Raw genomic sequence first — 15,454 nt, forward strand, 5'->3', positions numbered from 1 at the left:
TCAAAAAATTGAAAATTGGTACCTTTTAACTTATTTTTTTTTGTGTTTAGTTAAAAAAAAAACATTTTTTCATTCAAAAAGAATTTTTCCATAGAAGGAACACGGTGTAGGATTTTTTTACCTACCGAATGTTATTCAAAACCGCCAAATGGGGACTTACGCGGTGTTGTTTCTCAAGCAATAACTAGTCTAAGTATTTTATATTTTTACAATTGACCAACATAAAAATATTTTATGCTGAATTACTGTTGACATGGATATGTATCAATAAAATACTTTTTTTTAAATATGACAATGGGTTTTAAGAATAAATAATAAATCACTAATATAAAAATAAAATGACATGTTCTCGAACAATGGGTACTTCATTTATTAAAATTAAAATACAGCATACTTACAATTCATAATATCTTTCATAATAATTACTAAACTGTAGCTTACTAACTACAAAAAAATTTAATAATCAATATAACTAAAAAATAGTAAATCAGAGAAGCCTACAAAAAATATCTTAATAGAATTATAATAAATTTTGATGAATTTTCGATTTCTCCTGCTTTTTTATAGTGAAAAATATGACTTATAATAATGCTACAACACAATATTTTCAGAATAATACAATTATTTATGGACACTTTGTTAATTTGCAGCGCATAAAACTTTATGGGGAGCCTTTTGTGAAATATTAATCTTATCCCCCAAACTCAGCGCCATACCCTGTAGAAATGAAAAAATAAATTAGCTAAGTTATGATGAACTCTAAATTTTTACATACAACAGAGCTATGTACGCATTAACTATGATTTAACGATTCAATTGGTTTGTATGAATAGTTATAAACATTTTATGGCTAACATTGGCTAATATTCCATAAACTCTTGTGTATAATATTATTATTTAAATATCTTGGCCAGATTTATACCTCTTCAAATACAAACTAAAAACCAATAGCGAGGGGTAGCAGTAGGCTGTTAAGATTCAACATAAATAGTGCACACTAAACATTGTCAGTCATATTTATTTCTTTTCATTGAACTGAGAATACAATTTGGAGATGGCATTGGTTACTTTTTAAAATTCAATTAAGCCCTGTTTCAACCAAACCATAATAGTTTAGGTATGATATGGGTCATCCGACAAAAATAGTGCACATTTTTTCAGTCATACTTATTTGTTTTCGTTGAATTAAGAATATATATTGCTGATGGTGTTACAAGTTAGTTTTTTCAAATTCATCAAACCCTGCCTACCTAATAAATAAGCACAATTCAGAAATTCCAAACTTGTTTGATTCATGCACGCAATCTGGCCAACTGCAGGATAATACATGTTTCCCCATACATTTTCTTACTGTGCACAGTAAATCTATGCACGTGTAAACGGGGTATTACTTAACTTGGTTATCTATGCACTTGAATCCCGTAAATCTGAACTGTATTAAATTATTATTTAAATATGTAGATTATCTAGTGAAATTGACGTTTACCTGACTTTTAGCTCGTATTCTTATGTGGCCGACAACTGGTGCATCGGGCTTGTTGAAAGGTTTCTCTATGCTCAGATTGGCGAGGGCATCTTCTCCGAACACAGACCGCGCATACATATTTGCAGCCATGAAGCCACATTGCCCGGAGAGTGCCTGCAGAAAAAATATATATTTATTTAATTTTATTACACTTAAAATTATCTGAAAATCAGTTAACTTTATTTAATACCTCTATGCAGTGAATTTAATTTGATGCTTGATGGCTTGAATAAAAGACCCGGGTCCCGAGATGTGTGCAAAAATAAAATCTATTGAAAAAAAGGCCAAGTTGGCAACCATGCCCAAGATATTATCTAGTATCCATTCGATTGGGGCTATTGTTCCATAAATCACTAGTAAAACCATAAAACAAAAAAAATATTCAAATAAAGAATAAGTTTTACAAATGAATCCACTTATTTTGAATAATAAACAAATGTCATTTTTACTAATATAATATGTAGAATATTCTTCTCTTGGTGTCGTCTTCTATAGAAGGTTGGTGATTAAATTGCGGTACATCTTACTATCCTCCTATCCTGGGCCAAGTTACCATCAAACCATTGATACACACGATATACCAATTCATACAATATTTGTACACCAAAGTAGGTGGGTACTTTTTCCAAAAATAGGTAGGTGCGAACAAAGATTCTCATGGCTATGCAACTTCCATAAGTGCCTCAATCGTCAAGGTCTTGGTGATCTGCTACGACTGGGCCACAATATAAATATGTACTGCAATATCACGTAGGGTAAAAAATTTCCAATAATTCTCGTATCAAAAAAAATATTCAAAATCCTGTCATTCTCACCATATCTGGGGTCAAACACTTCATGTTTGTGGAGTTCAATAGATGCTGTAGGTATTCGTGTAAGTCTGTTAGGTTGGTGTTGACGGACACTTTGTTTTCCCATTCAAAGTTGGTCCACATGGTTCTGAAGTCGGTATCGCTGCAAGTGGCAGGTTCAATGTAATCCATTATGTCAACGTGAATGTCGTTCAATACAACGACATTTCTGTCAGATGCAGCTCCGGTCACATCATACACTGTAAAAATAAAAACATAATGTTATCTATTGTCGAACAAGAGTTTCTTGTCCATGTGTTAAAACTGTGAACTAACAATCCCCTCCAGTGAAGCTAATCACACTTCCATTTTCAAATGAGGAATGTCCCCAAATTTATCGTTTCATTTTACGCTCCCGTGGTGTACGGATCTATCAATTTACGTAATTTCAAGCTGTCTGAAACGATCAGGAGTGATGTCAGAATATTTATTACTAAACTTTTGTTTTATTGAGAAATAAGGAGTCGCATCTAAAAAGAGAACTGATACATCATTTAAACACGCATGCCGTGTGCGCATTGCCACCATGACAGGTACATGTCACTGAGAAGTATTCTATATACGACTACAGAGACTTCCTGTTATCGCCGATTTCTTGTTTCAACTATTTCAACACTTTATATGTTTGTAATGATTATAAGCCACCATTTAGAATTTATATGAACAGTTTTCTGTGGTGTTTAATAACAATCCACTAAATTCTGACAAAGCGGAGATAATTAATTTTTCTGTGGATTCAAGCATACCTACTAAAACTTTCTGGAATCGTTATTTAATACTAAACGTTCTCTATTTTTATAGTTCCATTTCTCAGATACTGACCAATATTTCCAAAGATGATTCCATTTTCCGTAGATGCTACTTTGACATGAGCCTTTATGGAGCAGAAATCATGCGGAGCCAAAACAACTGCCGGCGGTCTCTCAACAAGACTGAGGTCTCCCAGTGTTGCCATTTCCAATGTGCAGTTTTGTAATGTGTCGCCTAAAATACAAAGAATTAAGAAATTAGTGGAATGATCACAAGATGAAATAATAATAATTAACCGTATTAGGATGATACATTACCTGTTTGGTTAACAATGAAGACATCCAGGACAATATCATACTGATTGACAGTTACAATAGCTTCAGCGTAAACAGGGTCAGAGAATCCAGTGAGCTGAGTCACCTTAGAAAGACGAGAAGGAGTATCTTCACTATCCTCTCCTTGACCTGGCCGTCCCACAATCTAGCAATAAAGAACAAGATTTCATTAGTATAAATTTTAAATATTTTTTCACATATCTCAATCAACAAAATTATTGATTATTGAAATAAATTAATTAATATACCGATATGTATATCTAATAATTGTGAATTGATACTTACAGCTCGATTGAGAGACATTTCGAAAACATCATGTCCGCCAGATTCTCTTGCCCCCGCGAGGAGTGAAAACATAACAGTGTGTTCAACTCCGATAACGCCTGCTACACCTGCTACCGCTTTTTCTCGCTCCTAAAACAAATCAAAATTAATAAATCTTGAACATGGCATTAATGGCGGATTAAACATGTCTTTTATGGTATATAGTTGAATTGCTAGCTTGCTAGTGTTTACTCTTTGAACTCTATAGGCCTTTAAACCAGCCATACATACAGACACCGTAGACCTGATTACAGACCATCTACACTATCTACAGACTTACTCTACGAACCGACATAGTGGGGTGTGAGTCAAGAGAGATGGAATGCTTGCATCATGCCCTCAATCAAACTTATGAACTAATTTCTTGGAGTGCAGTTTGCCGGCATAAGAAGGAAAATTATTTAACCCACTCTATGTTGTCAACTATCGATTGAAATGAGATGTTTTGACATCAGAGTGAAATCATCGTTGGATTAGGGTATATCTGTTGTTAATAAATCTTAATTTTTTTTTTAAATGATTCGCGAGTGGTGAACTACAAGGTTCTAAGTGTTTGTCCTTGGCGAAATAAAAGTAACAATGAGGCAGCTTAGAATACTACTTCAGCGTTTCCCAACCTTTTTTGCCTCGCGTACCACTAAAACGTTTACCTACCACGTAAAAATGATTGTACTTCGAGAAATTTGTTATTCTATTTGCATTATAAATTTTATAGGGTGACTATATTTCGAAGAACAAAGTTTAAAAAAAATACCAAAGGTTTTATTTTTTCTGATAAAAATGAGACATTTGAACTTTACATATCACAATGTTTTTTTTTTAATAAAAGGTGCCGAAGCTCATTTCTTGTCGAAATTCAAAACCAGGACATTTAAAAAAGTTTTTTTTTAACTAATTCTTATTAAAAAAAAATTACTTACATAGAATTAAATTAAATTATTTGTATAAAAAAAAATTAAATGCGCCGCAGGCAATTTTTTTCCAAAAATGACCGATATCAATAGAAAATATAATATGTTGAGATACCCGGGGTTCCAGCGGCTAGCTCAGGTGTCCATCGAACCCCGGATTCACAAAAAAAAAAATATAAACGATAGGAATGTAAATAAAACACGGTCTTTCGTGCTCGTAACGTGGTGTCACCTCCGAAAGGGGGGGGGGGGGGGGATGACAGCGCTGGACCCCCCTGATGATGTAATGTCATGTCAAGTCACGGTGGTATCGTCTGCTTCTTCTTTCGGGGACATGTTTATGTTGATTGACAACGCGGAAGTACAGGCGAAAACAGGGCGTTTATTGTTCGGAATATAAATACAGTAAAGTACAGCGTACAAAATATTTAACAAAAAAAATATTTAAAAAAAAATAAATAAATTTGAATTGGCGGGAGACGCCGACGGCCGCGGCCGGCGTCCTGAGAGACCAAAAACCGAATTTATTTATTTTTTTTTAAATATTTTTTTTGTTAAATATTTTGTAAGCTGTACTTTACTGTATTTATATTCCGAACAATAAGCGCCCTGTTTTCGCCTGTACTTCCGCGTTGTCAATCAACATAAACATGTCCCCGAAAGAAGAAGCAGACGATACCACCGTGACTTGACATGACATTACATCATCAGGGGGGTCCAGCGCTGTCATCCCACCCCCCCCCCTTTCGTAAATGACATTTGGCGCCCAACGTGGGGCGCCAACTTATCACCGGCCTTCCGCGCGCTCTTCAGCGGAGATGGCAGGCCGTGATAACGTCAAGGCCAAAGCGGGGGTGGGAGTGAGAAACGCACGGGGTATTTTGTCAAGGCTGGTATATTTTAAGTGGGTACAGGTTATTGTCGTGGCGGTGGGTTGGTCATGGCGATGCAGTCTTTTTGGCTGGCTGTCCGGAATGCTTTAGCTTGGTATCTTGCTTGGCGCCGACACGGTCCTTTTGGCTGGAGAATAGGGGATGCTGGCTTGGCTTCGCGTCCGAGGCGAGCAGAGATCCTGGTTGGTCGACGTCTGATACGAGAGAGAGCTTTTGCGGGCGATGCTGTTGGTTCGGCGTCACGAGAAAGAGAGAGCTTTTCGCGCGCGTCCCACTGTCAGATTGCCGGCATTAACGCGCTCTCTGTTTTACCGACGAATCGACTAGTGGCGGTGCGAGCGACCGTTTTTGACAGGCCGCGTCTGTGTTTGGCGGGATTCTGAAGAATTTGAATTTACGATTCTTTGAGGCGGGCTTCGCTCGGCAGAGGGTTGCGAGAACCGCGTAGAGTGGACGTAGGCTGTGGTATTTTGGGAAATATGATGGTTCGGTCTGCCCTTTGAGGTGGTCTCCTGTGGGAGACCTTCATCTGGTATCAGTGGTCTTCTTATATTTTACATTTTCTTTAAACGTTTACATATTTTGTTTTAACAATAAGTTTCGCAGGTCCGTACATGTTGAAAAAGGGCTGCTCACTCACTTTTTTTTCTTTTTCAAACTTCGCGTACCCACGCCATTCTACAAAAAGGACTCTCGTGATTGGCCAAATTTAATCGCGTGATTTTTTTTGATTTGACGAATCACGAGGACCACCCCGGTGCAGGCGCGTGGAAATTTGGACGTTGCCGACAAGCGCGGCAAAATTTATTATATGAATACTTATATTTAGTCTTAAAATTATCTCTTTCATCCATCATCATTTATACTTTTTAAATTAAATTAAATGTATCTTAATTGCACCTCCGCCCAATATGTGATCTTCACACACCGGACGAAGGCCTTTACTTATGAATAAAAAATACTTACATGGTTGAGCAAGGAATCAGATTAGATGTTTTATGAAGCCGTTTCTAGAGGTCAGGGTTACGTTTCGACTTATAGCTACTAAATGATTATTTTACACCGGGAGAAGCCCGCCTGCAACAGGGGTGTATCAATGTATATAAAATTAATTAAGCACGGTAAATGTAAAAATTCTTCTGATGAAAAAGAGACAATTTTTTTGATGATGATTCAATGATTTTTTTTTACTTTTTATGTCCGCCATTACTGATTATTTTTCGCATACCACCAACTATCCACTCGCGTACCACAGGTTGAGAACCGCTGTACTACTTCATTGTTGTGTTTGTTTTCTTAACAATGAACATTTAGAACCTTGTAATATTAGGCCAGCGAATTGTCTTTTAATTAACAGTATTCTGAATCCTCAGTCTTTTTTTTTCCTTTGAAAACAAAATGGCCATCAAAACTGTTGTGTCAAAAAAAACCCTAGTTTTTAGATAGGTCAAAAATTAAATCAGGAGCCCAGGGTTACTGTGACAGAAAGATGAGAAGCTTAGTGTTCAAAATGTTTATATGTATCTTTTACCAGGCTTCATTAAAAACTATTTTTCTTTATCTTTACGTGACAAGAGGAAATAGGAAGAGGATAACGTAACAAATACTCATGGTCTGGATTTGGGAATTTGAAATTAACAGAATTGTTAGGATTACTTTGCATGCATGCATAGATGGATCAGTAGTTTCAAAATCAGGAATTTTTAGTATGTTTCTGAGGTAAGTATCGAGTCTTAGCCACTGTCAAAAACTACTAAAGCAATAAAATAAGGCGATAGTATAGAGATTCCATAATCAACCTTATTAGCCAAATCCAGAGCTGCCTGGTTAGCATCCAGCATGTTCGAAAGAGCGAGCCGGCATTCAGAGGAGAATATCTTTACTAGGGCTGGGGGACGTTCACTCAACACCCGAAGACACAGTAGAATGTGCTCCATGTCATCATTTGTCATCGGTTTAGTGGAGATTCCTACAATATACAAAAAATAGTCAGTACAGTCAATTTACCACAATGTAAGTACTTATACCTATATTATTATATGAAGTACTTCATTTATTCCACATTACAGTAGATAAGCCCTAGAAAGAGGCTAATTATATGAAAATGAGTTGAAAAATGGATTCATCGTCTACTGTTTAAATTAGCTGCAATTCATTTTGTATTGTGGATTTATTTGTAATAATTATGTCCAATTCATGAACTCGCCGAATCCTTGTAGTTTTAACATTAAATGGAAACAGGCCATCTTAAAATGATTGGATAAGAGATAAATCATCAAATGGCTTTTGAATAAGGAGTCCAATCTTAATTATTTCCATATACGCACTTATAGAATATTTAGTTGAACAATCATGAATATGTCATTTCCATTGAAAGTAAAAATAAAAAAGTGGCTATAAATATGTAGCTTATTTAAATGTGTAATATTTCATAGGACTCTTGTTATAGTCAAAATATACATAATATTGTGAATGTTTTTATTAGTAAGTACATTATATTTAAAAATATGACATAAGCCTACCAGATTTCCCAAAGTTAAGAATAGCAGCCATAATAAGCATCGACTCATTGGTGAGGATTGGGCTGTTAAAGCGTAGTGCCAACTTAGCAAGGGCGGAAGCGACGCATGCTCCCAAGAAAAGGTCGCCGCTCATAATTCCTTGACGGAGAAGTTTTGTTGAGCCTGATAAGCCATCAGCACCGTCAATTCTGTAAAAAAAAAATGTAAAAAGGTTCAGCCATGGCCCCCACTCCTAAAGCAACTCTCGGCAAAAGAGAATATTATGTAATGTATGACATTCAAATTTGGGGCATTCGTCTTCACTGGTAGCATGCGGCGCTATTAAAAACTTCTTAAGGCCGTGAATCAGTTGAGGCACGGTCTATAAAGATCGTTGCTAGGCGATGCGCGGATTGCGGGTCGCGGGTGCAAATGACGCCTGTCAAACGAAATATTATTTGTCATATAAATCCAACATACGTCCATTTTATGTTCTGTTTATTGTTCTATTAGTAACAATAATAATATATTCATTGACATGTTTTCTTTTTAAAGTAAATGGGTAACGTTTTTAGTCATCTTTACACGATTTTAGAATTAATTGGCCCGTCGCCTTCACGCAGCAAAGTGACGTGTTTCTGGCTTGACGTTCTCTCACTGAACTTAAACTCACTTAACAGAAATTAAAAAAAAAAACCATTTTACGTTTTTGAAGGGACTGCCCAAAAAACGTAAATAAAGGTACAAAGTAAGAGAGTATGGAAATTTAAAAAATAAAAATCTTATATACAAATTGTTCTGGAGCATATTATGTCAATGTGTTCTTTCACCTTTTCTAGAATGTGCCCTTTCTCTTGAACTGACAATATTTTTCTTGAATAGGCACAGGTGTAAAAAAAGACAACTCAAAACAATGTATATGTATACAATTGCATTGTGTAACCTTGGTCTCGGGCACTGCAAACATGACATCTATTAATAAAATGCACACACGCGTCTGGAATTCATTTCAATGATGTCATGCATTGAATTGAATGTGTTCAAATAAATTGGATTTTTTATTTTAATATGTAATCATAAGTCAATTTTGAATATTTCAAGTTTATATTACAAAGTATTCTTACTGGGCAACACTGAATGCAGATTGGGTTGCATAAGTTCCATCGGATGTGACGAGTTGTCGCGGGGTGGTTGTCGCTTGCATCTTGGAAGCGTTCTCCTTGGAGTTAGCTTTGACCTCTTCACCCACCAGGGGCAAGTCTCCCATGCACTTTTTGATCACTTCAAGAACGGCATCGGCACCATCTTGGCCTTCGCAGAACTCGGCCAAGAGCCATAAAGCTGAACGCATAACGCGCAGAGACCGCATCACAGGGAACCACTCTAGCAGTTTCTAAAAAAAAATTGCCCAATTAGTACTCTCATGGTTATGCGTAAATATCGCACGTGTGCATATTATGATTATGTAGATGTAGGCAATGTGAAATTATTTTACAGTTTACTTGATATTCACAAATAAATTGTTATCAAAATTTCACAATACTTATTAGGATAGCTTGTAACCTAGTGTGCAATCGATAGCATAGCAAATAATTACGCAATCTACGTATGTGGCAACAAATGAAAGCGTGAAAAGGTGCCTTTATTCAAGCATACACTGAATACATTATTTACGAATAGGATAGGATGCAAATGATGGTATGCTGTTGAGGGTTTTTTTTTGGTTACTAACTTACCTACTGTTATTTACTATTTTACATAATTATGTAACTAATGACAGTTCAATTAATAAAAAAACTCTGTCAAGCTTGTAGAGCTTTTTCTCAGTGTACCTACTCCTAGAAACTAAATCTCACAGCACAAGAGTGAACTTATAGTCTGAAATGACTTGGCGGCTAATTTAATTATTAATCATAGTAACCTTATTATCAGCTATTCATATGTATAGACTACATATCCATAGGAGCAGATTTTCTTTTAACATCCTCGTAAGTAAGAAATGAAAATAATAATATGCAACTTATATTAAATAGCAAATGCTATGTAGTTACATACCTCCAAAATTATTGGCTTTAGATGCTCGAATTTGTAAATGGCTTCTCTCACAAAGATAAGAACATCCGAAGCGGCCAGCTCATTTGTATCTGACAAGAACTCCATAAGAACGGGAATAACTGTTCCAGCTACATCAGGGAACTGAAATTATTGAAACATTTAAATTGAATCCATTGATATTTTCTAATTTAATTTAACACATTTCAGTGATATCATTAATTTTTTAATACCTTGATACAAGCTGCATGCAAAGTCCTAACGAGGAGTTGCCTGTATTTCCCTGTGTCTTCGTGCTCCACATTGTGAGTTTTCGATACTTCTTTCTTCAGAAGCAATACCATTTCCTCAATGTTTCGCGATGATACAAGATCCATAGCTAGAACAAAACGATACTAACAATATTTTATGCAATAACGACTTAATATTTTTATTATAGACCAGGCTTTGAAGCAAAGCACGGCACAGTGGAGCAATGCAGCAATACTGATTTTCATACAAATTTTAGTTAGGATAATTGGACCAAAAATTTCATTCTGATTATAGATGTTGCTAGTTTCTCGCATTATGATAGATTTTCACTATTTGAGGACATTATTTTATTTTTGTTTAACCAATTTTCGAAATTAAATAATTTTAAGTCACAATATACGAAAAATGACTTAAGTATCGATTCCTCACCACTGTTTGGTGATGAATGTCAATCAAAATTTTAGCAGTTAAAATAATAAAACAAACCTAATGTGAGTGTTTTCTTTCTCACTTCTAGATCAGGGCTTGCCAGAACTCTCAGAACATCCATGACCAAGTCTTGCAATACTCTTGCGGCTCCAGTTGCATTTATATCAGAACCAACGCCGGCCAGAGTGCCACCTCTCAGGGCTTGGAGTCTGTCTAAAACGATTAGCTTTACGTTGTTGTCACTTTCCTTGACAATCAGTTCAATGTAGCATGATGCAGCTGCCTGAAAACATCACAGTAATAAGAATGAAATGGCACTATAGGCTAATTATATCATCACTGTGGACGCTTAGCACCAATCCACAGGACTACAAATTCCCCATCTCTTTCACGTAAATTGCCATGAGCCTGAAACCCGTTACCATTCTTTACACTAGATATAATGCTATGAAACCATAGCCATGACATGTTGGCTGTAAAATATAATATATGGGGTGATCCAATATGAGGTACAGGATTTGAATTCATCACCATTTTCATTTTATTAAATTTAGAATATGTATATATGGTACCTGTCACCTGGAGACATGGGAAATTAATCCTGAAAAGCTACATAGTTCAACGACATATAAATACATATAAGGGCAATTTATTATGTAAAATAAGCATTTATAAAAAAATCCATTAAGGAAATAGATCATGTACTCTCTGTGACTATTTGTATTAATACTCAACATAAAATATATTATTACAATGAGTGAAAGTTCGAGTGGACATCTAAACACTTATTGTGGCATACATCTCATATATTGGCGGTCATGTTGTATCGTCATATTTATTAAAACACATTTATTGAATCTATGTACTTACTTTAATAGCTGTTGGGGCTGATGATAGAGTCACCAGAGTACCTGCTGCTTCGTATCTTACCGCAGCACTGTTAGAGTTCACCAAGTTATAAATGCATCGGATAAATCTCGACCGTTCCAGGGGATTTGTATGACAAACCTAGAAACATAATATTATTAAACTTCAATCAGTTAGTTTTATCTCAAATGATTCCGCATATATAACTAGTGTTTGGTTTATTAAATTATTTAATTTTAAGATTCGTTGAATTACCTTGTATATCAGCTCTACGATTACTAGTTGCAGGATGTCTCCGAAATTGTGCACTTGGTCAAGGCAAGACGCGAGGTAGGTGAGGGCTCTGTCCTGATTAGCATGAAGCAGCATGAGGAATGCATTTCGTTTGCAGGACATGTCCTGTTCATTTTCCAGGAATGTGGCAATCAACTCCGGGGCATCGGGAATGAGAAATTCAAAGTTTCTGCGAAATGGCAATTATATTTATTAAATTGTAATTACGAGTATGTATTGTAATAAAATTGCGACATGAAAATGTTGCCTGTAGTGATATATAACATAAAATGAGGATGTGACGAGCACACTTCACAAAAGTGAGTCTGTGAGAATCAAGCGACGAACACAGTTGGCTGACTCCAAATCAAAACAATCTACCTCATCCAGTTTGTCCAGTAATTGTGTAGGTACATTGAGTGTGGGATTAGGAACTTTTCAGTTACCTCTAATGAATTAAGATTCACAGCAGATCTATGAGAAAAAAATATAATAATTATAATTATACCTGTATATTGTAAAAATAGCAAGAACAGCATTTCGTCTGACATAAGAATGACGGTGTTCAAGGCAAGTCCTGATGGCAGGCATTAGTGGTTCTAGGAGTTCGGGCTCCTTCAATTTACACAGAAAGCGTAATGTTGCTCCACGGAGGAATTCATTAGGATGTTGTAGGTCCTGTAAATGTATTTATTTGTATTCTCATAAAATGAAATAAATATATATATGCGATAATATTATTTATTGTATAGTACAATAATTAATTATGTTGATCAAAACTGAAGCAAAATGTTCTGGAGGCAACATTTTTGGCATAGATTTGACAAATGTAATTTAATTATTTTCAATAGAATTTATATACTTAACGACTTTTAAATTTAACAATAAAGTAACACATATTACAATATACATATTATGTAACATAATTCTTCTTAACAAAATTGTCACCTTTCTATATGCGTCGCAGACCAATATCATTTCTTGCAACAATTTTCCATCGGGAGTAGTTTTTGGGACAATTTCCCAAAATATGAGAAGCAACTTCTTGATTGTATGATCTTGAAGCGGAAGAACAAATCTTATTATGATCATAAGTAAGTTTGGCAACTTCTCTCCGGCCAATATCATATTTATGGTTTTCTTCAGGGCTTCTATTTTTGTTTTGGTATCGCCCTTTTCTAAAACAGAAAGGAAACAATTTATGATAAACTCGAGAAACATGTTCATTTGGTAATTTTTCACAAATATTTATCATTCTGTTCCTATTTCATATTTCTTAAGGGATTTATTTTATTCCAAAAATATCTGGCTTACAAGTGTCCACCTAGTAAAAATTAGCTGGCAGTGATAAGGTTAATACATATTGATGTTTTGAATGTGAGTGAGATGATCACCACTACTCTTCTGAATGAGGATCCGATATTTAGGTCTTCCCTCAATTTTGTTACAGAACTCTATGATTTTACTGAGATCTTCCTTCCATCTTCTTGATTTATTATGTTAATGGTTTTCATTTTAATGAGTGTTTAAGACTTACCGAGATCAATTTTCAGTTGCATCTCATTGAATGGTTCAGAATCGGTTGGAACATTGATGATGGTGTAGCATGGTTGCTCTACGGAAGCCATGATTGCACTCTTTTTGACTGAAAATTCATGTAATGTATACTTATACTAATGTTGATTACAAATAATAAAACCACATGAAACTTGCTTTCGTATAATTAGGCAAATACTTATAAGGTACTTATGTAGTAAACTGTCACAAATGTCATCAGTTACAGTTTCAGAAAATTACCTGCCGGGAATATCAATTTCAGTTTTTATTTTGATGATACGTAGTGCTGTATCTTTACGAAATATAATGCATTAATATATTAACAAGATATTGCATCAGAAATTGTCAACATCGTCGTTTTCGCTTCGTCACTAGCTAAATCATTCATTTTAATTTCAAATCAATCATGTATTAAATCATCAGAAATGTGTTAAGTATATAATCCAGTATGCTGCTTAATATGTTCCATAAGTTTCAGTGGGTAAATGTGTGTATAAAGCATTGGAAAACATAATATTATGGAGATCTTGTATTCAAATGTCACGAAAGATCATGCAGTTACCGGTATTCTGACACGCGTAAAACAGTACTGTTTATGGTGGATTAATAACAATGACAAAATAATCGTTACTTACTGTGTACTAGTAAAAGTATTGGAGATGTTTAAATATATTTCTAGACATTTAATAAAATACAAGAAATAAACTTGCTAAGGCAAGCATACGTGTACGTGGCTGTCAAAATACGATTTTGCCAACTTGACAATATTGTAGAGTTGCCACACTTCAAAAAGAGTTGTGTATGGTTGCACAATATTTTATTCCCCAAAAGAGTTCTCTTTGGGCCACTGTGTTTGCGGTCCTTCTCTTTTTTTTCTCTTCTCTCTTTTACCACTCACAAATTAACAAGCAAACCGGAGTTCTTTTTTAGTACGTCAGAACACATAATACATAGATCACCATCTGCAAGTTTGCACTAATATCGATAAGTTTGTATAATAAATGTAATGTTTGAATTCTCTCAGTGTGACTACACTGGATAGGCTTTACGAACTTTATTTGTAATACAAAGATGGTAGTATACTGTTTCATGATAGTTTTGGCTACTCAAAACCAGATGGCAATAGCGTTTACAAAAATAATAATATGTGGATTCACAATGGAACAAATTTTATTTTACAAATTTTTACAAATTTTTACAAATTTATTTATTTTACATATAATGAACATAACAAATTATAAATTCAAAGCGTTCACGACATGACATAAAATAAGTGTTATTAATTTTTAAAAATAAAAATAAAGAGAATAAGTAATAAAATAAGAAATAAAATAAGAAAATAAATAAAATAAGTAACAAAATAAAAGTAGATGGAAGCACACAGAGTGAACTTTGATAGACCCTATTTTAAAAACTTATAAAACAACGTCCACCTAAATTCACCCTCACGTAAGTGGAATATATCAATATCCGAAGCGATTTCATTAAACATAGTTACTGCCCTCCCAATTGGCATTACTAATGGCAGGTTAGTTCTGCACCGTGGGAGAACAAACAACGGATGCCCTCGATTCCTAAGACACACCTAAGAGATTCCTAAGAGACACACAAGACAACACCACCAAGAATGGCAGAGTTCACATTTACGCCGCGTATAAGTCTGAAAAAATATGTAGCTAAATAAAGATCTCTTCTAAATTTTAAGCTACAGTATGTAAGCATCCCTAAGAGAAAATCAGTCGGATAGAGCCACGGATGATATCCATACAGCCGAAAGTAAAGGAGTCTTAAAAATTTCTTTTGGACTCTCTCCACCATAAGGCCGTACTTCAACTGATGCGGGGCCCAAACGATAGACCCACTCTCAAGTCTGCTTCTAACTAAGGAGTTATAGAGAAATTTTAGTACCGTAACATCCGAAAAGACCCGGGAAG

The 15,454-nt window shown here is 35.1% G+C and overlaps 1 protein-coding gene across 1 annotated transcript; it reads right to left on the reverse strand.

Moving 5' to 3' along the window:
• Positions 1-346: 346 nt before the first annotated feature.
• Positions 347-14,266, reverse strand: betaCOP (coatomer subunit beta). Its single transcript, XM_085959194.1, has 18 exons — positions 14,156-14,266; positions 13,501-13,608; positions 12,912-13,141; positions 12,472-12,641; positions 11,946-12,153; positions 11,694-11,831; positions 10,881-11,106; positions 10,376-10,521; positions 10,146-10,286; positions 9,215-9,483; positions 8,112-8,299; positions 7,389-7,558; positions 3,747-3,875; positions 3,444-3,606; positions 3,199-3,360; positions 2,341-2,576; positions 1,487-1,639; positions 347-717 (listed from the first exon to the last, which is right to left on the reverse strand). Exons 2-18 carry the CDS (start codon positions 13,589-13,591, stop codon positions 640-642), a joined length of 2,898 nt encoding a protein of 965 aa, XP_085815320.1. The 5' UTR covers positions 13,592-13,608; positions 14,156-14,266; the 3' UTR covers positions 347-639.
• Positions 14,267-15,454: the final 1,188 nt, after the last annotated feature.

The sequence above is a fragment of the Rhyacophila brunnea genome, unplaced genomic scaffold (assembly GCF_057557595.1).
Source record: "Rhyacophila brunnea isolate RB1 unplaced genomic scaffold, BYU_Rbru_1.0 scaffold_8, whole genome shotgun sequence".
Taxonomy (NCBI): domain Eukaryota; kingdom Metazoa; phylum Arthropoda; class Insecta; order Trichoptera; family Rhyacophilidae; genus Rhyacophila; species Rhyacophila brunnea.